This window comes from Solanum verrucosum, unplaced genomic scaffold (genome assembly GCF_900185275.1).
Source record: "Solanum verrucosum unplaced genomic scaffold, falcon-dt-bn FXZP01000060.1, whole genome shotgun sequence".
NCBI classification, from domain to species: domain Eukaryota; kingdom Viridiplantae; phylum Streptophyta; class Magnoliopsida; order Solanales; family Solanaceae; genus Solanum; species Solanum verrucosum.
In genome coordinates this window covers 11,582,168-11,606,080 of record NW_026020129.1, presented here as the reverse complement: position 1 = coordinate 11,606,080, position 23,913 = coordinate 11,582,168, and the positions used below count along the sequence as shown (strand labels likewise).

Here is a 23,913-nt window from a genome sequence, read left to right as displayed (position 1 = left end):
ATTTATAATTTATATATGAAAATTTTATTCAAATTAATACAGCACCAAATCCTGGTTAAATGGTGACGTAGCAAATGATAAGAAATGAAAATTTTGCCTGATTTACCTCAAAAGCTATTGTAATTTGTTTAATAAAGATTGTTCATGAACATATAAAAATCAAAATAGTACTAACATCTTGTTGATGTGAGGCTCAACAGTACTTTCTTTTGCTCATCCTCCCTATGCAAGATCAAAATGAACATTTGAAAACATAAACAATATAAGAACTTCTTGTAAAGAGGTAAATAATGAATTTAGATGATTAGTCTAATTCTAATATCATAACAAAATAAATTTTAGATCTAACTCATTCTAAAAATCATCTCAACATGTAATTATTGTCCAATACCACTTACTGAGACCATGTCCCCCATCTTACCACTATTATGGGAGTGAATGGTTTTATAAAACATAGTAATTTCTCTATAGTACTATCAATATAAACATAATCGTCACGGAAAAAGAAAAAAAGTGAAATGCATTTTTTACAAAGGGTGCATATTATTGTGATAACATGTATTTTGAATCATCCCAAAATAGAAAGTCGTTTTGGGGACCAAACTACTTGATATGTAGCGGCAATGCATTAGACAGTTGAATAGTACGTAATATAATTAAAATGAAATTCGATGAGTCTGGTCATTTAGCAGTTTTTTCTTTTGGTAATAAAGAGATATATTATGAAAACTAGTTATTTGTTATATTTGTATACATGACACATGTTGATAGATTTTTTATTTAACTAAAAATATTGTGTCATTTTAATATGTGATATGATTTTACTAGGTATTTCACGTCATTTGATACATGACACAAATTTGAGCATCTACCATAAAATAATATTTTGAACTAAACCAATTGGACCCATCATTCAAAACTCAAATCAAAGGGCTAGACCACTCAAATTAGATTAGATTTAAATAATCAGTTCAATTATATTAGCTCATTCCTAATTTATTGAACTAATATATTTTGGAATTTAATTTAGTTCAAACTTCAAAAGTATTTATGAATTTAAATCTAATAAAATTTTATTGATTACACCATGTTTTTTGTGATTTAGATAATTAAAAATTAATTATTAGTTGATTAGTGGATAAGAACAAGTAAATCAAGTTTCGAAAATCTGAACGACATAAAACTTTTAGGTTTAGTTGCATGTGTGATGATGTGATGGATATGTGTATCTCAATTACTATCTCAGTTTCAATATTTTTAGTGTGTTAAGATGAGATTTGATCCCATCATTTCTTGAAGATGAATGTGACGCTTATGATGGAGAACGAGCTAAATAAAGCCGATCAAAAGAGAGATTGATAGCTAGACTTAATGGGCACATGATATCTTTATGCGAATTTCATAATAAGAAAAGTTTTATTTTGTAAATTCATGTGATATCATATTTTTAAGCTGGATAATTAATGATGTAATACAATGAATTAATTGGTAATATTTGATGGGCCAAAGCAACAATATTATGAGCTTGACAGTAATAATCTTTTCAACCAGAACCACCAGTTTTGATTTGGCTACTATCTGCATAATCACATTTTAACATTTTTATAAACATTGCTAAAGTTTATAGAGTCATTGAATCTAATAACAATTAACTAATGTCAATAAAAAATTTAGCATTTTTTATTAATGTGTATATTTATTATCGCTAAAAACTATTTTTTATTATAGTATTTATCAATTACATCGCACAACAAAATAACTTAGCCTTAATAAGTTACAGGTCTTCGAATTCAGGGAAACACATAGAGGCTCGTTTAATACAAGTGATAATAGATAATTAAATTTAGAATGAGTTTATGTCATATTTAGTTGAATAAATCACAGAATAATTCATCTAATTGGAATTAGTTATCATGTTATTATGCTATCATTTTTATCACAAAGTGGATATGAAATAATATTCCTATTATAACTAATTCTTAAATAATCTCAAAATAAATTGTTCCCAAACTAAACGTGCGGTATCGTATATATGAAAAGATTCACATAGTACAGTGTGGCCCTAGCGACTTATGCATATGGGAACACATACAATTAAGTGGACCAAGCTAAGGCTTAGACATATTTTACATGTGGGCAGCTTAGTTTTCTTTTTATTTTTATTTATTAAACGTGTTTAATTTCCAGTTACCTAGTATTCCCTTAGGCTCTGCTTATAGGCTTCTAGAATGAGTAGATATTTATCTACATCAAATATTGTTAAAGAATGACAAAAGTCCCAATTCGGTGGTTAATGAGATGGGTGGACTCCTTATAAGGTGTCACGACCCGAGCCTACACCCTGGACGTGGCCGGCACTCGAAGACCATTGCTGGTCCCCAAGCGAACCCTCATCCTGGCTGACTACAAGCGGAAAACTGATTCAAGCATACAAAGCTTAAAAACTGAAATAAAAGTTTATAAAACTTAAATATAAACTTTAAGTCCAAAGAATACTCTGTATAATAAAATATATACAACTCGCCATAAAAAGGCAACTTTAGTCTTTAAAACATTTAATAAAATAAATGATACAGACTTCTCAACTGTACTGACTATCTATGAAGCCTCTAACTAATAACGATGGAAGTCGGGACAAGACCCACGACATCCTAACAACTGATATAACTGAAAGGTAAATGAAATCCTCCGAAAGCAAAGAGGCTCACCATAGCTAACTCGAACTCTTGGATGTATCAACGAAGCTCCTGTTAATGATCCTGAATACCTGTGTCTGCATCATGAGAAGATGCAGGCCAAATGGCTCAGTACGTGGAATGTACGAGCATGTAAGGGGAATTCTAAAACATAAACATAAGCTTGAAACTTGATAAAAAGGAAACATATTTGCCTCTTTTCAAACTTACTCAACTCAAGGAATACTTCAAACTACTCAAACTTACTCAACTCAGAAGTACTCAAGGATAAGATACTCAACTCAGAGATTAGATAGTCAACTCAAGGATATGATATTCGACTCAAAGATATGATATTCGACTCTGGATGCTCAACTCTGGATACTCAACTTTGAATACTCAACTCAATATGACTGAAATCATTTCAATATAAAGCAATTTAAAACAAGTGCAATATAAAGAAACAAACTGTTTAAAAACATGTTCTGAAATCTGTGTGTATGCAAGGATACAACATAACTCTGAAATGTATATAAAAATACAATAAACTGATGTATATAAAAATACAATAACTTTTGTGGGAGTTTCTCTAACCGACAACCATCACATAAGAGCTATAGTGATGATACAGCGATCTACCTCACGCTGCCAGCGCATCCTATACCCGGCCAAAGGTATAGAACCTGAACTACTAATGGATCCACTAGTCTATGTGAAAAAGGTTCATCTAAAAAGTATGACCCTTTTCTACTCATGATGGCTACATGGTTTATGGGGGCTGTGAGTTGTCTGAACTCTCCCTCATATCGGTGCTCAATACTACTCCCAAAATATACTAGCTCTTATGTTTTAAAAAACATACTTCTTTCTGCTGATTTGAGATAATTGCTCAAAAACTTAGCTCAAAGGCTATCTTGGAAATCTCAGTTTCCCTACTTGCTTCATTTAGAAAGCTATTACTCTTTTCTGAAAACTAGCCCGAAGGCCCTTTGGAAATCTCAGTTTCCGTTCTTATTTAAATGTGAAAACATTTATAAACTCTTTGGGAATACTTAGTCCCCATATACTTTTGAAGAAAAGGACTTCAAACTTTACTCGTTACTCTTTACTAAGCTATTACTCTTTTCTGAAAACTAGCCCGAAGGCCCTTTGGAAATCTCAGTTTCCGTTCTTATTTAAATGTGAAAACATTTATAAACTCTTTGGGAATACTTAGTCCCCATATACTTTTGAAGAAAAGGACTTCAAACTTTACTCTTTACTCTTTACTGAACTCAAAACTTAAGTCTTAAAACAAAGTTAAAACGTTTGTAAAAGACTTCTTAAAATATGGTTCATACCGAATTATGGACATGAACTACTCAATGCAAGGTTTTCAATAACCATAGATAAAACTCAAATACTTGGAACTCAAGAACTTCAATAATACTACTCATTTCAAGAATGCACAACTCAGAGGGCTGATGCGGAATTATGACCATGAACAACTCAACTCAAGGACTCAAAGATACTTCTCTTCTCAAGACTTCTCGACTTATAGGATTCATGCGGAATTATGGGCCTGAACAATTCAACTCAAAGACTTTATGGGTAACATGTAATAGTCCCATGCTTAGAAATATAATCTCAAAGGGTATTAGGAACTCAATACTCAAGACTTAGAACTTGAACATACTACTCCTCTCAAAGATACTCAACTTCTGGAGTTCATGCGGAATTTATGGGCATGAACGACTTGACTCGTAGGTCTACATAACATTATGAAACTCATGTATGTGACTCTTCTCATTCTCTGACTTACTTCCTCAAAACTTAGTTCAAATCGATAGTTGATCTCAAAGGATTCACAATTGAACTCAAAGGCTTTCTTGAACTCTACTCTTAACTCTCTCTTGAATTTGAATTATGAATTCAAGAGTTATGATTCATGATATGAAGGATCTCAATAACAATATAGCTATTCGATAAGTAGGAATATAACTTTTAAAAGAAACGTGAATTCAAGAACTCAAAATCAACTTATCTCAAGAATACTCAAATCTAGGGAAAGTATCCTAGATTACTCTTTTTCTGATCTGAAAGTAGATGTAGGGCGTGAGGACGAACTAGTCCAACACTATGATAGCCTTACATACCTAGAAGAACAAGATTCTTGAAGAATCTTTAAGAATCTTGAAGAAGAACTTAATTAGAAGCCTTGAAACCCTAGCTTGAAGGTAAACAATCAAGAAGACCTTTCTTGAGATTCTCGAGTTAGTTTCTTAAAATCTCTATAGCTAAAAATTATGATTTTCATGAGTGAAGATGAAAATCTGATTGTTTTGAGCTTTTTATTAGTCAAGAAATTCGTTGATGGTTTTCTTGGAGGTAAAAAGACAAAAACCGATTATTTTCAATATTTTCCCGTCGGCTAATTCGTAACAGCACTGTATAGGTTACTAAAATAGTCATAACTTTTTACTCAGATATTGGATTGACGTGAAATTTGTGGGGTTGGTAAGTAGATTCAATTACCTTTAATTGGATAGGTTATGGCTCACATAACTCTTAATATTCTAAGAGATAAGGTCGTTTAAAGTTGACCTAAGCAGAATCTTACTTCAAAACTTAATAAACTTCAAGAACACTTATCAAGAACTTAAATCCATAAATTTCAAGAACGAAATTACGCTGAATAAATCATGATTGGCGTGTGGGTGAAAGAACCCAACACTATGCAAGCTTACATACCTCTTAGGGATCAAACCCATGGCGAAAATCTGCTACAACACGCAAGAATCTCGACGAACGCTTGATCCTCTCCTTTTTTTCTCCTCTTCTCTCTTCTTTTCTCTTCTTGAACTCTCAACTAAAACCCTAGGCTAATTTTAGGATTATAAAACTGAACCTAATAGGATTAGACCCTTAAAATATTACTAAAATCGAATTAAATCTGATTGGGTAAGGAAAAGACCAAAATACCCTTCTCTATTTTCGGCTAAACTTCCTTAACTGGACAGCCTATCTTCAGAAGGCCATATCTCACTCATCCGACCTCGAAACATAGCAAACTCTGCGGCGTTGGAAAGATAATTCAAAGATCTTCGCTACGGTATTTTGTAGCACACCTAATTCATCCTGAGCTAGGAGTTATGGTTGTTTGAATTAGACCCAAAACTCATACTTAAGCATAACTTGCAAAATTTCAGATTTTGCTATTTCCAATTTAATTCTTTTTGAAACTCAAGGTGCTACATCTAGTGACCTTAACACTTAAGAAATTTTAAATTCCTTGGTAAAATCTCACTCACTACGAAGAACGGTTCGAGTCTTAGTTCAAAAAATTTCTGGGGTGTTACATAAGGCTTGGGCAATCCTCCTCCCTTTGAGCTAGCTTTTGGGGTGTGAGTTAGGCCCAAGACCTAATTTAACAAATATGTTGCTAAGTTAATTAGACATATAATATGTGACATCATTAAGATTTAAGATTAACGTACGGAGAGTAACATACATAGAGGCGAATTTAGAATTTTAAGATAGCGATGATCCCACCTTTCCTCAATATCACCCGCTCAAACACAAATGGATTGGACATATCATATTTATAGGCTAAAAAAATTTCACAAACCATGAAATTATATTCTTGAATTGTCATATGTGATGAGACTTTAAATATTTACATTGTGTAGCCGTAGTTTCAAGCCAAATACATTGTATGTCACTCACTCACATCTCTCCTCTATCTCCTCACCTCTATCAATTTGTTGCTATGAATTGTAATTAGAAAAATTATAGTTAATATTCATAATTATAGTTCAAACAATAACAATTTATGAAAATTCATCTACTTAAATAAGTGAGGAAAAATTGTGTATAATAGCAAATTATTAATTCAAATTAAATGCTATAAACAAAGTTTGATTTAATTGTACCTCATAGCAAATTGTTGCTATTTTCCCTCTCTCCTAGTGAATCTCGCTCGCCACTCTCATTCTCTCCCTCGCCTCTCTTGCTTTTTATACAAACGCAAATGTATAAAATGCGTTTGTGTTTCTATAAAGCGAGAGAAAATTGTATATATACATATATTTTCATTCCCCTCTCTCCCCTCTCCCAGATCTCGCTCTCCACTCTCCCAAATCTCGCTCGCAAGTCTCTCCCTCGCCTCTCTCGCTTATACAAACAAATATGTATAAATTGCATTTCTATTTGTATAAAGCGAGAGAAAGTTGTATATACACATGCAAATACATATATCCTCGTCCTATACACTTATAATTATACAATACAAATATTCCCCTGCCCAGTTCTCTTTTGTCTTTCTCTCTTTCTCGCTTTATACAAACACAGATTATACAACTGATCTTTTGTATATGTATACTGAAACAGAAACAGATTATATACAACTGCTTTCTTTTGTATATGTATAGCAAAATATACATATTTATATTTGCTATTAAGCGCAATTATACAAACTATAACTATAACATACAAATATGATTTTTGTGTTTGTTATATGTGAAAGTTGCTCAATAAGTAAAGTTTCCAATTTTTTCACTCCTATTTACAAGTTCAGTAAGCCCAATATTGCAATGACACGGTCATACAATCCAGGGGCTTTAGTTGGGCCTAAGGATTTTGAGCCAGTCAGATGGATTCAAAGTTTGTTTATAAATTGAAATACAAAGGTAATATGTACCCAAAAAAACAATTATTGTAAACTACTTAACTTCAATAAATTCAAAACTAATTATATCATTGCCTTTCAAAATTTGTAGATCACCCCAACTTTTATTTGTGTATGTTTGACATAATTTGATTTCATAATATCATAATTAAACTCAATTATCAATTGTATAGACTTCAGATTGGACTGTATTTATTTCCTTGGAGTGTAAATTGATTTTCATTAATTGCTAAGTTGACTAAATTTTAATTTGTTTTTGTTTTAAATAGCTGTACTTTGCTTTCATCTAGAATCTCCCAGATACAAAATAGATAAAAAAAAAAAAAAAATTGTAGTGAACAATGAATTTGACAAAGTTTGTAGTAGCATTATTTTTCATAGTGATTTTTGTAGCAAATGTTGAAGGCACTAGTGAGGGGAAAATGTCTTGCAGAACATTTTGCCAAATATTTTGTATCCCTAATATTTTTTGCAGGTATAAAAAATGCCTGAGACGCTGTCAAGTTCAATTGAGCGTTGCTCCCCGTTTAAACAGACAAGTTGATCGGGAGCTGCTTCAATGAGTCTAATAAAATATGTTAACATAAAATATAAATTACTGAAAACAAAACTTGGAAAAATATGTTATCTTGATGACTCCAATCGTAATCAAAGATTGTATGTTTTTAATGAAGTAATGTGTTTATGATGACAACACCATCATTTTGTTTTCAACTTTCTTAATTTATAGTCTATTTGTCACCTCTAATAATTAATCGGAAAAACAATCCCTCCTATCGAGAGAAAGATAGGAGAAGGGAGAGATGATAGATACAACCTCTATTTATCACTTTATGTATTACACAATAATCATAAAGTTTTTTGGGAAATTTTTCAAAAGAGCAATATTTTAGCTTTTAGTGGGACTCCTTAGCAACAGTTTCATTATTTATTAAAACTGTCATTATTTTAGTTTGTTAAGGGATTAGTTATGTATTTATTTTATTTTGATTAATTTGAAAGAATACAAATAATTAATAACAGAACAGAGAAAATTATGGAACAAAAAGAATCAAAAAAAGTAAAAAAGATTTTAAATACAAATCAGTTACGTTTTGAAAGAGCATAAATAGTCATTTTTCTGTCGAGCGTTTTTTTGCTTTCTTTTTAAGAACATCAAAAAAAAATTAAAATAATTTAGTTTGTCTTCCAAATCATTCATCTGATAACTTTCAAAACTTCTTCAAGTTGAATACGACATATTTTTGAAATAGAATTTTTCAAAATTGACAACTATAAATTTGTCGCATCCAGTGAACAATCGAAAAACAATCAGGTATTTTTTTTGATTTTTTTATTTGTTTGGATAAGATATTCGTATATGTCGAGTACAAGAGTGTTGTTTTTTTTCCTGATTGAATCAATGAAATCTTTGTATGCATTGGGATTTATAGCTTTTTTCGGATGTTTTGTATCTAAATTATGATGTATAACGAATGAAATTGTTTTTTTTTTAGTTTAGTAGCTGTTTTTTCTATTTGAATGCATACAATAATTTGTATCCCATTAAGTTAATGTAACTAATCGATCATGAAATATATGTTGAATACAACAATAAATGAATACAAAAGTGAGATGAAAATACAAAGTTATAAATACAAAGTGAGATTGAATATAAAGTTGTGAATACAAAAGAAATACTCTCTTCATTTGAGACACAAAGTGACTTTGAAAGGTAAAATACAAACTAATGGATCATGAATTATATGTTGAATACAACAATATATGAATACAAAAATGAGATGAAAATACAAAGTTATAAATACAAAGTGAGATTGAATATAAAGTTGTGAATACAAAAGAAATTAAATACTCTCTTCATTTGAAATACAAAGTGACTTTGAAAGGTAAAGTAGACACATAAAATACAAAACTTGTTGGTATACAATTAGGTTGAATACAAAACAAAAGAGAAATACAAACTTGTTCACGTATAAATTGAGATTGAAATACAAAATGAATACCCAATAAAATACAAAATCGTTAGCATACAGTTAGGATGAATACAAATTTAGAAGGAAATACAAACATGTTGGTATACTAATTGAGATTGAAATACAATGCAACCCTTGGGTAATACATAAATCAAATGAGGGAAATTCCCCAAAAATTTGAATATTATTTGGTATACCTCTAGTAATTCTGATTGAATCAGTCATTGTAGACAATCAAATGCTTTCCCCATAATCTAAAACCCTAAAAGCAAATTTCGATATTATCAAATTTTAAAATGTATTAAATATCAAACAAAACAAACATATATATGAATTTCTAGAATCTACAAAATCTGAAAAATTAAAAGAAAATCACAAAAAAAAATGAAATTAATAAATATATGATGAATATTTAAACAAAATCACATAAAAATTGAAAAATTTGACTGAAAATCCATAATATATAGAATTAGTGATTTAAACATCAAATAAATAAAATTCAAAATTGATAATGGAAATTACCTTGCCAACCGAGAATTCTGCTTGAATTAACAAAGAGATTTCGTTTAACAATAAAGAAAATTTCTTGATGAACAACACTTTAGCACTTTGAAGAAAGATAAACTTGAAATGTGAAAGGTATGGAAGAAACGTGAAAGTTGGGGAAGAAACGTGAATGGTGATGAAAAAAGGTTAATGGTATTGGTTTAATTTATTTTTTTCACCTTAAACGGTTATTGATATATAATTTGGTCTAATATAGGACTCTTTCCATAAATAAAATTAATTTAAAATACTAAAATCTGAATACATATTATTTTATAAAAATATTGTCGTTCTGCCATTTTAAATAAATATTTTAAAGTGTTGTTATTTTGATTAATTATGTTAAGTATTTTGACTTAATTGCTAATTTTCTCAAGTTTTTTTATGTTTACATTTTGGTAAGCAAAACTCGAAAGAAAGTTTGGGCCGCGAATCAATGTCCAATTGGGCTTCCCAAAGAGTGCTTAACTTATTTACTTTCTTTAACTTTTACAAAAATCTACTTTTTTATGTTTGAAAAAAATAACTTCTAAAATTTGTGGGAGTACATATAACAATTTATTAAATATTTGCTTTATTATTTAAGGGTGAAATAAAAAATAAAAATAAAATTATTACCAAATATATATAAAAAAAGAAGAAGAACTCATGTTTTAATTGCAATTGACAAGAAAAGAGTGTCAGGCAAAACAATAGTCCACCCTAATAAGTTTCGGTTTCAAAGCCCTGCGAATTGTTATCTTGTTCGAGTAGGAATATTTCGGTTTTTCTCGTTCCTTCTCTTCGATAAGAATAGGGATTTGAAATGATACAAATTCCTCTTCATTCTGTTGTGCTCAACGAAAGAACTGCCTAAGCATACTTTTTCAGATCCAAACTTCTTTGTTCTTTCTAAGTCTTCTTCTTGCATAGAAGAACGCAACTGTTGCAAAAACCGGGATTTTAGTAGTAGGCGGTATCCCCTCTTAGTTTTGAGTAGGCGGAACCATTCTGTTTTGGTTCTTCTCCACGGGTGATCCAGGAATTTTCCTATTATTTTCTCAACTGAGATTTCGATATAGAACCTACAATGCATGATTTGAATTTAGTAGAAACTCCAATGTCTTTTGGTTCTCCGGCCCATCCACCGATTCTCTGCCAGAATATTGCCAGAGGTCTTCCAAATAGCAAATGAATATAGATGTTAGATTTTTTTCTTTGTTGGAGTTTTATCCCATAAACTTCTTAAATATCATTTTATCCTTTTAAATGAATGACGACTTATTAAAAAGCTATCCAGCTAGAAATTAATCCCTATGATCGAAGACGTTATTAATTGGTTGAATATAATGTTTAAGGTTGCATTTTCTACACTTAAACTAGTTTCAAAAAGGATATAAAATTATACAGTAGTAAGTGAATATTTGTGTGGATTCTAGGAGAAAAACAAGGGGCTACTCTAGAGAGGGGAAAAAGCAAAGCATGCAGGAGTCAAGCTGACATATTAGTTTGTAGGTTGCAGTAAAATTGGCAGTGATTTTTGAAAACAATGAGAGGAATTAATTACTATTAAATTAGGCAGAAATATCATTGTGTAATTAAGTAGAGAGTCAGAAACTCAGGGGGGTAAAGTGAAAAATCTATTAAAAAATCATATCACTAGTTGAAAATTGATAGATGCTATGGGATGTTGACTCTACTTCAATAGGAATTGCGTGATGAAAGAGAATGGCCTGACCATCTAGTAAAGGTAATAAATGTATATTGTGAGCAAAAATTGATGACACAATGAGAGAAGGTTTCACTATATTCCAGGTTTGTCAGCCTTTCTATCGAGGGATAGGATGTATGTATAATGTATATGACTTCCCCTGTAATTAAGTATCGTCTTGGACAATCCTTTTCTCATCATCTAAATTTTGAGGTTGAATAGAGTTTAAAGTTAATTTATATATCATGATATTAGAACAAGACCCAACTCATGTATTTATATTATATATTTATTTCATCCGTTGTTGTGCCTCCCTTTTATATTGACCACTCTCCAGATGTTGCGTAGGAGTGTTGAATCAACATCAATGGGCATTAGGTCCTTGCACAATACTCCCCAATGTTCACTTCTTTATGAATTTTCATTCTTCTTCTATTGTCTTTTTCCGATTTTTTTTCGTTAAAAAACTTGTTTTGATGATGACAATTCAATCCTGAGAGAATGGTTACCGTAATCCATAAGAAAGCTTAGTAAAATCTGTGTAAAATATATAATACTAGCATATCTTGTGTTCTTGTGAAGAAACGTGGCGAGTCATACATTAAGCTTAGAGAACAAAAGACGAGAGGGAGTTGCTCGGATGGTAAGTACCCCTCACTTTCAACCCAAAAGTTGCGAGTTCGAGTCACCAATGGAGCAAAAGGGGTGAGAGCTCCTAGGGAGGGTAAATGAAAAAAAAGAAGCTTAGAGAACAAAATGGAGACGTTGATTAATTAGCATTATGGTTCTTCAATTCTTGCGTAGACGAGACTATTTCAAAAACAATCTCTCTTTCTATCTTCACGAGATAATATTTATATAGTCTTCATATACTCTATCTTTCCCAAGAATATAAAAATATACGGGATATATAATGTTGTTGTTATTCATTTCTTGTGTATGGCCATTATTTTCACAAAGGTGCCTACTCATTTTGTATGATTTCTTAGTTTATAGATGATGTCGCTATTGGCAAGAACTTATGGAACCCATTTATCGGACTTCCACAAAATTAAAAGTTGCTACTCAGCTCACATAGTTTTGAACCTGTCAAATGAGCTCATAATAAATTAAAAGTTTTTCTCTATAATCGCTATTCAATATTCACCCAAGAAACTTGAGCATTATACAAGAAACGTGATGTTAGAATAACACATTACCTTCTGAATGAAATTGCAAGTTTGCAACAAAATGATCGTTCTTCTTATTAGTAACGCTAGAATTTGAAAATATTAGTATAACATTATAATTTCAAGTGGCACTACTCATTCTATTTGTTTTGATAAATAAGTATTGCTACCACATTTGATTTTAGTTTGAACCTTTTGAATCAGTCATTGCAGCTCATAATAAATTAAAAGTTTTTCTATCTAGAACATTATACAAAACGGTGATAAAAGTTATAATAATTGATTATCTTTTTAATTGAATTAATTTCCACAATACTAGAATAATTCTTTGTATTTGATTTTCGTGTTGTGTGTCTGAATTTTTTATAGGTATTTAATTAGTTGAACTATTTTTGCAAAAAGTTGCATCACATAGTGAACATTTCAAAATTCAAATTTTCCAAAACAACAAATCCAAAGTCTAGTTTTCCTTTCTTAAATGGAGTAATTACTACGTATTTTTTATAGTGGGTGTTAGTACATAAACATCCCATCAAAGAAAAGGAGCAGATTACAAGAATGTAATAGAGCCAAGGGATGACAGAATTCAGCTTCAATTTCCAAAGTGCATATGCAATGTTACATCCACAGATCCATTATGTAATTTATACCGTCTTATTTTCACCTCAAAATATATTCAGGGTAATTGATAACCTTCACCATTAGAATGAAAGTTCAAGTCGAGTAATTTTTTTTTTATGTTATAGTAACTTGTTATATCTTTTGAATAAACTCTAACTTAAACAGTTTATGCAACTTAAATTAGAGCTCTGGTAAAGAATAGATCTTTGAAAAGATTATTCTCTGAAGGAAAAAGAAATCTTACGCAAACTTTACAAAAGCTTAGAATGAATTATATTCTTTCACACTTTCTATAGTTTTAACCCAAAAGGTGAAACAAAATGTGGAATGACCTCTTATTCATGTGAAAAGATTTATTAGCATATCTGTGTATGATGATGTCACAAGATCTTGTACACAATACAAGTTAGGAGATTATCTCTCATTTCAACATTATTTTCCATATGCCTGTCGTCAATAAAAACAGATATACATGAGAGAAAGATAAATTAGAGAAAAAGGAAACAATAAATCACATAATGAACCAATATAATAAAACATTGTCTGTCAAGATATTATTTACTGTTCTAGCAAATATTGTTGTAGATCTAACACATAACATGATATAACATAATATGAAAAATTAGATTTTAAAAATACTTTGACCATTAGAACGAAATTTTTACACTTTTATGTCGTGAAAATGTTTGACTGAACACAACGTTTATGAATAGATGTAAAGGAATGGAAAGATTATATCACATGTGGGAAAGTAGCTAGGAAGTAAAATCTTAAAATAAGAAATGATGAGCAAAATGGTAATGATGAAAGATAGTAGCAGAAAGAGACAGAAGAGATTCAAGAAGACATGATGAGAAAAAAGAAGCTAATGATATGTAACACTAATTCAAAACAGAGAGAAAACTGACACAAGCATAAACTCATTCTACTTTACTTTGGCAGGAAAGTGGCAAATGAGTCAAATATCTTCATCATTACACCAATCTGCTCTTGTCCACCAACAATATTACCTAATAATGACCGTATCCCACAACCTACAAAATACAAAAACAAAAACTCACCTCATATATACACCAAGATCTCACATTTAAAAACAAAAAAAAAAAACTTAGCTTTTCCAAAATATGTACATGTATAAAGTCACATCCTACTAGTTTTTGTCACTAAAGTAACATAGTGATGGATGCAAATATTTTTACCAAGAAAGTTTATCAAATGAACCCTTTTCCCTAGAGGAAGCAACAATTGGGGGGAATGAAGCCTGGTCCGACAACACTAACACATTATCCATAACCCCTTTTCGTATTATAAAAATCAACTAATCTTTTTTTGAAAAGCATCTTATAGGGATTATGGATCTAGTTGGTGACCTCGAGCCAGACAACATTCCCCTCAACTGAGAGAACTTCCTCCTTAATTATGATCTTGGAGATGGAGAAGAAATTAAGAAAACAATGTGGAAGATTATTGAGAAAGGAGGGATATTGAGAATGAATGAAGGAGTGGGGATAATAAATAAAGGATGGAGAAAGAAAGAGGGTAAGAAAAGGACAAACAAAGTCATAAAAGCAAAGCAACAGACACTATGGGCCTTGACCCTACAATTTGTTCCACAAATATGACCACCTCCCCCCCCCCCCCCCCCAGACAGACATATTATATCAATACCCTCCCTCTCCCCTTGACTTTAACCTAATTATATATGCACAAGTTCATTCAACTTAAAAGCATACACTAAAATCATCAATGAAACAACAATAATATATAATCCCACATGCGAAGTGTAGAAACGAAAGTGTATAAACAGTCTTATCGAGAAATTCAACCAACCTATTACTTTAAATTAAAATAATTCAATGATTTAAGTGTTGAATGTATGAAAGGACGGCAAGTGAATACTATCATATGGATCCTTTCGTACATTGACTATGGTATTAAGATGCATTCACATAAGATCAGAACATGTTCCTCACAAAATTTTGGTACCATACAAAAGAAATTGAGTATTCTAAGTCCGGATTAAACTTTAGATTAATGGGTGGAATAGCTCAATACACTTAATGTCAAATATTAGAACCTTAGCACTTATCAAAGCGTAACACATTGTAAAGTCGACCATAAAACAGTTGAATCACAGTCTATTTTAGCATAATTGAATGTTTCAAGTTAATTATTATGACAACTTGTACCTACCATGTTATTTGACATTATTGGATTAATCTATCTATTTGATAAGCGCTATTGACAACTTGCTTTTTTATAAAGGAGGAAATAATTGTGTTGATTTTGTTACGTACGTCGTAAATTAACTTTTTGTGTGTAATATTGTCAAACAAAAAAAGTAGATAGTGAGGGGATAAAAAATAAAAAGAGAAAGGGAGACAATTATCAACACATGACCTAATATAAGCATCATGTAGGCTTTTCTCAAAATCATACCCAGAAAGTCAGCTAAAAAAAGGGGAAAAGATTAGAGATAATCAAGAAAAAGTAAAATAAAATCTGCACAAAGAATAATGAATCGTCTTATTCCAAAAACGAGGATATAGAAATATCAGGAGAAGAAAAGAATTAATGACAAAAATAATACGTAAACGTATATCACGAGATGTAACATATACTAGTATTTAATAGCATGAATAAGGTAAGTTTGACAGTGAAATAACATAATAATATTTTGAACAAGAAAACTTGACAACCAGTAGCTGGGCCAATTAAAGGATTTTGTATAAGTAAAATAGAAAAAGGAATCTTTTACGTAGTATGACAAATAAACATTTGTGTAGGGTTAAATGTTCTTGTCTATTATACATTATATAAACCGATAATGTAATGGAATTTTGCATTTTAAATTGAATTTAATTTGTTTACTCTTATCCTTACATTATAGAATGTAAGTTGATGGATGCCTTCACCTAGGTAAGATTTTTATCTTGAAAGAGATTAAGTAAAATAAGTTTCAGGTCATTAATTACTCCTATTATTAGCTTGCGTAGCTAAAATCTTCAAGTCCTATTATTAGAAAGGGATTTTTTTCATTATTTATTCTATTTCCTTTGAACCTTGCCAATACAATCCATGGAGTTGATTTCAATTCTTTAAATGTTATTCATGTAGTTTAACTTTGTTATATTATATGGGTAATGCTAAATGATCAGAAAAACTGACCAGAAATTTTATAAAATCTATAATATCTTTTTTATTTTAAAATAAATTGATCTTTTTTTCATTTTTTAATTAAAAGGTATAAAAGCTAAAATGGTAAAAATATTCAAAAAGATAAAATAACATAGGTAAAATACTCATATTCTTTAAATATAACCAATTTCAGTATTTATGAGCAATTATGAATTGATAATTAAAGTTTTATTTATAGTGATAAAATGTATAGGGTGTTATAATTAAGAGAAAACAAAAAACAATAAATGTGGTGACATGAAAAAAGGGACCCTCGTTCAGTGTGTAACTTCATTTTCTAAGCTTGCGGAGGACACAGATAGGACAGACTTGGTCAGCCTCAGTTTTGTGAAAAGACACTATTACCCTTCTTTATTCTTTCATAACTAGGGTTAACTTCCTCATAAAACAACCCAATTAATCTCGAAAAAAACTTACTCGCACCCTTTACTTGTATTTTCAATAAATATATGATATGTGCAAGTATATAAATATTTTTCCCACCTAACTATGACCAATTGATTGACATATATGTATATTTGGTTAGATATAAACAGCATGCACATAAATCTTTACCATGTATTTTTACTAGTAAATTTTATACGCCTTCTCTCTAATTAGGTCCATTTGTTCAGAAAAAACATATCTAAGCGTGGATTTAATTTGTAAACAAACATAAATAAATTACTAAACTCAATATAGATTATAGATTAATGATGATGATTGAGCCGTTGGAATAGTGTTAATCTATTCATTTTATAGTGGGACATATGTAAGTTTTTCCAAGAGTCAACTTGAAAAGTTAAAAGGGGGCAAAATCAATCAACTTTTAAGAAAAAAATAGTGCAATATCTAGTGGTAGCCTTTTCCATGTTTCTGATTTTAAACTGTTTCTGCTCCGTAGCTTAATTAAATTACTAAATTTTCTTTCTTTTGTTTGCATGAAATAAAGGAGACTTTTGTTGTTCTAAAGCTTTCACAACGCAGAAATTAATCCCTTTGGCTTATTATTGACAAACAACCTTTTGTGCTTTTTCTTCTCTATTTAATTATCAATTTTTCATTGGTAGTTCAACAAAATTGCCAGCTTTCATTAATTTTTCTCCCTACTTACAAGGTAATGTTAATGTGGTCCATTTTCCCTCTTTTGCAATCGATTTCGCTATTGTCTCCTTCTGTATATACATGATTGTGTCTAAGGTCATATCAAGCTCAAGGAACTACATATTACTCCATCCGTTTCACAAAGAATAACCTCCTTTCCTTTTTAGTCAGTTTAAAAAAGAATGACCTCTTTCCTTTTTTGGTAACATTTTACTTTTTGCTTTCCACGTAGCATGTTTAAGACCACAAGATTAAGGGCAATTTTGTACATTTGACATAACTTTAATTTAGGACCACAAGATTCAAAAGTCTTCTTTATTTACTTAAACTCCGTGTCAAGTCAAACTAGGTCATTTTTTATGAAACGAAAGGAGTATTAATTAGCTACAATATGTAGCGCCGTGGCTAAGAACATTATTATTTTTACACAATTTGGAAAAAGTTCCAAATAATATAGTAACAAAATTGATTATTACTCATTTTACATTCTAGAAAAATATTACTACAAACTAATGCTATCTGAAAGTAGAAAATTTTCTGAAAATGAAAAGATGTGTTTGACATTAAGAGAAAATTATAAACTATTATCCCGTCGTACATGAGACTTGACTTGATACTGAAAAATTTTCAAAGAGGCTGAAGAACTGATCAAAGATAAGAGGGTCGACAATTTTTATTTTTATTTTTAAAAAGTAGGGTTTGTCCCTAGTAAAAGAAAAAAAAAACATTAAATTACTTTTTCTCTTTTTCACGGTTTGAATAGAATTTGTGTTTTTTTTTCTTCATTGACTCGAGGTGCAGCACTGATTTTCACTATACCTTGCAGCAATTAATACTTAGCAATTTATTTTAGCAGTATAGTGGTGGGTATATACACTCATTAATTACTTATTGAGCTACTACTACTACATGGAAATCATGAATTGACAATGCTACTTTTTGACTTCATGTCTCCTATATGAGTATTTCATTTCCTTGTTGTGACCCGTATTATACACAAACTCTGCCTTAATTTTTGCATCTTCTTCTATGCAAATTGCATCTACTACATAGCTAGCCACTAGATCTCATGTTTCATACTCTCTCCGTCCGCTTTTAATTGTTATCTTATGCATTTTAGAAGTCAATTTGACTAATTTTCAAAATTAAATTAGTTTATATTAATTCAATATTTTAAACAAATATTTTAGATATTCAAAAACTATACGAAAAATTGCTATTTTTACATATCAATATGATGAAAAAAATACATAATAAAATATTAGTCAAAGTTCTTATAGTTTGACTCTGAAAAAGGAAAACTATGACAATTAAAAGTGAATGGAGAGAATGTGAATGTAACTAACATGACAATTACTTGTTGTGCTTACTAAAAAATGATATAATTTATTAACTGATTAAATTTGAATTTGTACCAAAAAATCTCGATAAAGTGCTTCGGTGACTTTGTACCCAAAGCAAGTCGAAGAAGTTCTATACTTCCTCTGTCTTGCTTCGTTTCCAAGTTGTATTTGATGAGTTAGAAAGTTGTGCTAGTTAAAAACACGAAAATCAACATTTGAGTGCTTTGTTACAATTTACAAATTAAAAAATTGATTAATTTTGGAAGTTTTTAATCATTCAGGGAATAACCTTAGGAAAAAGAGGTGCATGGGAGTAGTTGGGAAAGTAGAGAAAAAGGTGGAGTCCTTTTTGGTGAATGCTTTTTCACTACCCAAGAATTCACATATTATAACAATTAAATTAAATTATTACAAAGTTGGGGGATAGAAAGAGAAAGATAAAAGATTCTTTTGCATTATGTAACAAATGAGAAAAATCTAAGATAAAAAAGTTTTAAGTCCCAACATTATAAAATGTCTTTGATTTGGTAAACACAACTCTACCACGACACATTGATTTGTGTTTTTTCGTCCTTATATTAACAAAAAAATATTATGAATTGATATAAAAAAACAAAAAAAGATTCTAGTAAAAGTTGTAATGAATAAATGTTTATGATTCTTTTCCAAGAAGATACAAGAGTCAATTCCCTCCAACGCTTCAACCAAAAAAGGACCAACAGTGTCAACCTTTCACTTGCATTAGCTTTTGGCTTCACTAGCATTTTCATACTCATACATAACTCTGCAACAAGAGATAACGATATTCCTCCTTGGAAGACAATGACTTAATTAGTTTTATTTTTTGTTTACTCTATATTTAATATAGCTCTTGATGAAATGATATACTAAAAAAGAGTAGATTTCTTACCAAAATACTTATTTGAACTTTTAAAAAGTTTGCTCAAAATTACTATATTTTAAAAACTATTTGGTCAAACTCAAATTGTTTCTTAACGAAAGTACTTTTTTTGAAGAAAAAATAAATCAAAATAAGCTTATTTTAGAAGTATAGCGTATAAGCTATATGTATGTAATATAAATTGACTCAAAATTAAGATAGAAAACGAATTAGAACTTAAGTAGAGTTTATCACCGATTAACTTGATTAATTGATTTTAACTTGCCCATATTTAGCTTGACCTTGTGTTTAAACACATATAATTCCTTTATCACTCTTATACTTAAGATAAGCCTTTGAATGATGATATTCCTATTTAATGAGTCAAGTCATATATACTTGTCTTCTTTTGCATGTTAATTGTGGGCCGAAAGGGGAAATCCAAGTTTGCAACTCCCACCTCCAGAATAATACTTGGTGGGCTTGGCCCAATCTTAATCACTTGGTCTTCGATGTATCATGGAGTATTCAATTTCTAAATATCAAAGTGCCCAAGCAAGTCCCATTATATGAGTCTTTTCTACAATCTAATGTTCAGTATTTTGAGCTAACTTTCTTATAGTAGTTAAAATACTTTTATGTTTGGAAAAAGTACTAGCTAGCTAGCTGCATGTAATTTCTTGTTATATGCCTAAGCTTTGGTAGGTAGACACTCATGTTGGAGCTGCCAAAATTGACCTCAAGACAAGGATTCGATTCCCGTTTAATATGATTTACCTTTGAGGTCGATTTTTAACGAAAAACTACCTCATGAAAGTAACCCAAATATTACTGTCCTGAAAAAAGATATTTAATACCATTTTGTTGATTGTCCTTTATCAAAACATGGAACTAGTCGATCAACTAGCTATACTATATGAAGCTTTTGGAGTAGAAAAGTTAAGCACAAAATAAAGAAAAAACAATAATTTTAAACTTGGAAAAGGTGAGTCTTCATATCCTAAGCCAAGTAAAGGGAACTAGATCATTATTGAATTTAGTCGGACTCCAACGTAGATATCTCGATATTTAAAAAAAAAAAAATCATTATCATCATGTCCGAATCAAAGAGTGGGGAACTATACTAAATAAAAGACATGGGTAGAAAGAGGACAAAATTGCAACATATATATTTGGCAATTACCTCCTCCATAAATCTCTCTAAAATGATGTCAGAATCTTACTGGAATGTTTGTTTATTTCAGCCCTTTCCTCTTATTTATATTATATACTACTATATGTCATTCTCTTATCCGACCACTCCCAATTTGAATCCTAAAATGTGCAAGTGCAATGAATTTGACTAGAAATACATGCATATAAATATCTACATTCTCAAAAACATAGACAATATCCTATATATACATAAAAATAATTTTAATCTTATTCAGCACAAAAGTGTTATTCTAATAAGCCCTTGCCCCTATAATTGCATGTTATTTTTGTTTTTTATTCGATGTTTGATCTGATCCCAAATATGGAGTAAAGTGCTTCCTAACAAAGATAATTCTACTTGCCACAATCCTAGATATAAATTGAGTACATGTCTAAGATATAATATTTGATAAGGAGAAGGCCAATCCAATATGTCATCCAACAAAACGAGTATTTTTGAAAGGAGGACAAATATCACCACAAGATAACAGTGTAAAAAACAACAAAACTCTTTAATTTGAACATCCGTCTCTTCCTCAATTGACAATTGATATTATGTATATATTTTCAAACACAAATGATGATGAGTAGTACTAATAACTAAAAGCAATCCTCAAACCCCACACGAGATTCACACTAGAAAGTCTTATTTTTTTTCCTTTATGAAAAGCTCACTTCACCCAAAGAAAATGGAACATATGAAAAGCAAAGTTGGAATATAATGAATTAAAAACAAATAGATAAGACCACGTAAGTAGGTTTACGTGTTGATACAATTGGAAAGTGGCTTTGCACCATTGGTTATGGGACAGAATATCTTTGCTTATGTCCCACGCAATTATCCATTAGCACTTCCATTTTCCAATCACTTTATACAATATTGTGTCAAATAGGGTCTTCAATTCCCATATTGAAGTAGACTCATCATTTGTAATTCAACCACGAATAAAGTCTTATATTTAAAATATGATATACATTGAACGTTTTTAAAATAATATATTTTTGGAGCTTTTCAAAAATCTGAACAACATAGATAAACGGTATAAGATCTTTTGACGTAAATTGTATGATTTTTGTCCAGAATGAATTGTATTTCGCCATATTAAAAGTATCTTTTTAACTTAGTCGAACAATAAACAAGATGACACATGTCCTATTATCCCAAATACACCAACCAAAAGCAAAAAAGACTTGTATACATACACGAAAAATATGTTTAAAACTAAAAAATCTATGAAAAGATAGAAAAGAGAAATAGTACCTTAAAAAGGTTAAAAGTTACTATTTCTGTTTTAACTCACTATTCAGAGAGTATCCTTATCCATTCTATAAACATGCATACCAAATTTTATATCATCATATAATCATATAACACTCCAAAACTAAACATGTACACCCTGGAGATTCAATTCACCCAATTGAATAGTACTATCAAAGGAACTGATAAATCATTTTGCAAAAGAACAAAAATCCATCTCTTTTTATTTTCAAGTGTCATTATATATGTTAAGAGGATAAAATAAAGAAATTAAAAATAAGTGTACCATATAGCGATAGACACCTAGTCTTTATTTTGTCATTACTAGAAAACATTTAACGGCCCACCAAATGTAGACACTCGTATAGTATATTTTTATTTTATTTAATAAGAGCATATATCGTGCAAGCTAGAAATTAAAAGCACAACTGAAAATGGCTCCAACAAACTCAGACATTTGGGCTCAATCAATTTTGTGCAACGACAACATGAGAAGAAGGTTCAGTGATGAGCAGATTAAGTCATTAGAAAACATGTTTGAGACAGAGTCAAGGCCTGAATTGAGGACAAAACAGCAATTGGCTAAAAGACTTGGCCTGCAGCCAAGACAAGTAGCTATATGGTTTCAGAACAAGAGAGCTAGATCGAAATCGAAGCAACTTGAATTGGAGTATAGAATGCTTCAAATCAGTTATGACAACTTAGGTTCCAAGTATGAATTACTGAAAAAAGAGCATGAATCCCTCCTCATCCAGGTAATTTTATAATCTTTTTTGGGTATGTGTTGTCAATTATTACAATAGCTTGTATATATATTTGTTTCATTTCAACAATCTTCACACACAACAGACTCTAGCATAGTGGCAGAAGGGGTTCAAAAGTTACTTTAGATCTAAAAAATCAACATACTAGTTGAATTTTGTAGTCTTTTATGTTTACAGCTGCAGAGACTTAGAAAGTTAATGGAAAAGGATGAGAATGAGAAAGATGTCATTAAATCAGAAACGGAAGTGAAACAAGATGATTTTGGCTTACCTTTGTGTGAAGACAGCAGGGGAATTGACTACTTGGGACCAGAATCTGATATTTTAGACATGGCACAAATAGCTGATGGCTTATCGGAGATTGAAAATGGATACAACTTCGAGTCGAGAACGTTTCTTCATGATAATACTGCTTGTACATCACCATTGTGGGAATTTTAATTACTTTGCTGTCTGTTACAGAACCTTTTTGTCAGTAGAACCTAAAATGAATGATGAATAATGAGATGTAAACAATCATATATATATGTACTGCCAAAACTCATACTTGCATAGTTGTATGTATGTATCTACTAAATTAAAGATGGTTTAAACAAATTGGTCAAGAAAGCTCTGCAGTACTAAACAGGAAGCTAAGCTCTTAATAAAATCAGTAAAATTCTCCTTATGCCCACCATATCCAACCTCGGAAGATAAGTTCATGATATGTTCTTGTTCATAAGAAGATAGGGTATTACATTCTTCAGACACAGATATTTGATCATCGGATTCAAGATATCATATACTATATGTCATCTTAGATAAGCACCGATACTTATAGAGCTTTTCTTTTTCCGATTTTCCATGATATTGA

General features: G+C 30.5%; 1 protein-coding gene and 1 long non-coding RNA gene across 2 annotated transcripts; one reads left to right on the top strand and one right to left on the bottom strand.

Annotated features, from left to right (window-relative positions):
• Positions 1 to 13,677: 13,677 nt before the first annotated feature.
• LOC125826624 (uncharacterized) lies at positions 13,678 to 14,567 on the bottom strand. The gene is made up of 3 exons (XR_007442947.1): positions 14,540 to 14,567; positions 14,275 to 14,374; positions 13,678 to 13,787 (listed from the first exon to the last, which is right to left on the bottom strand). It is a non-coding gene; the product is annotated as an uncharacterized LOC125826624 (long non-coding RNA).
• A 6,485-nt stretch (positions 14,568 to 21,052) lies between these two features.
• Positions 21,053 to 23,501, top strand: LOC125826773 (homeobox-leucine zipper protein ATHB-7-like). Its single transcript, XM_049506109.1, has 3 exons — positions 21,053 to 21,073; positions 22,710 to 23,051; positions 23,238 to 23,501. The coding sequence occupies exons 1-3, from the start codon at positions 21,053 to 21,055 to the stop codon at positions 23,499 to 23,501; spliced, it is 627 nt and encodes a 208-aa protein (XP_049362066.1).
• The last annotated feature ends 412 nt before the right edge of the window (positions 23,502 to 23,913 follow it).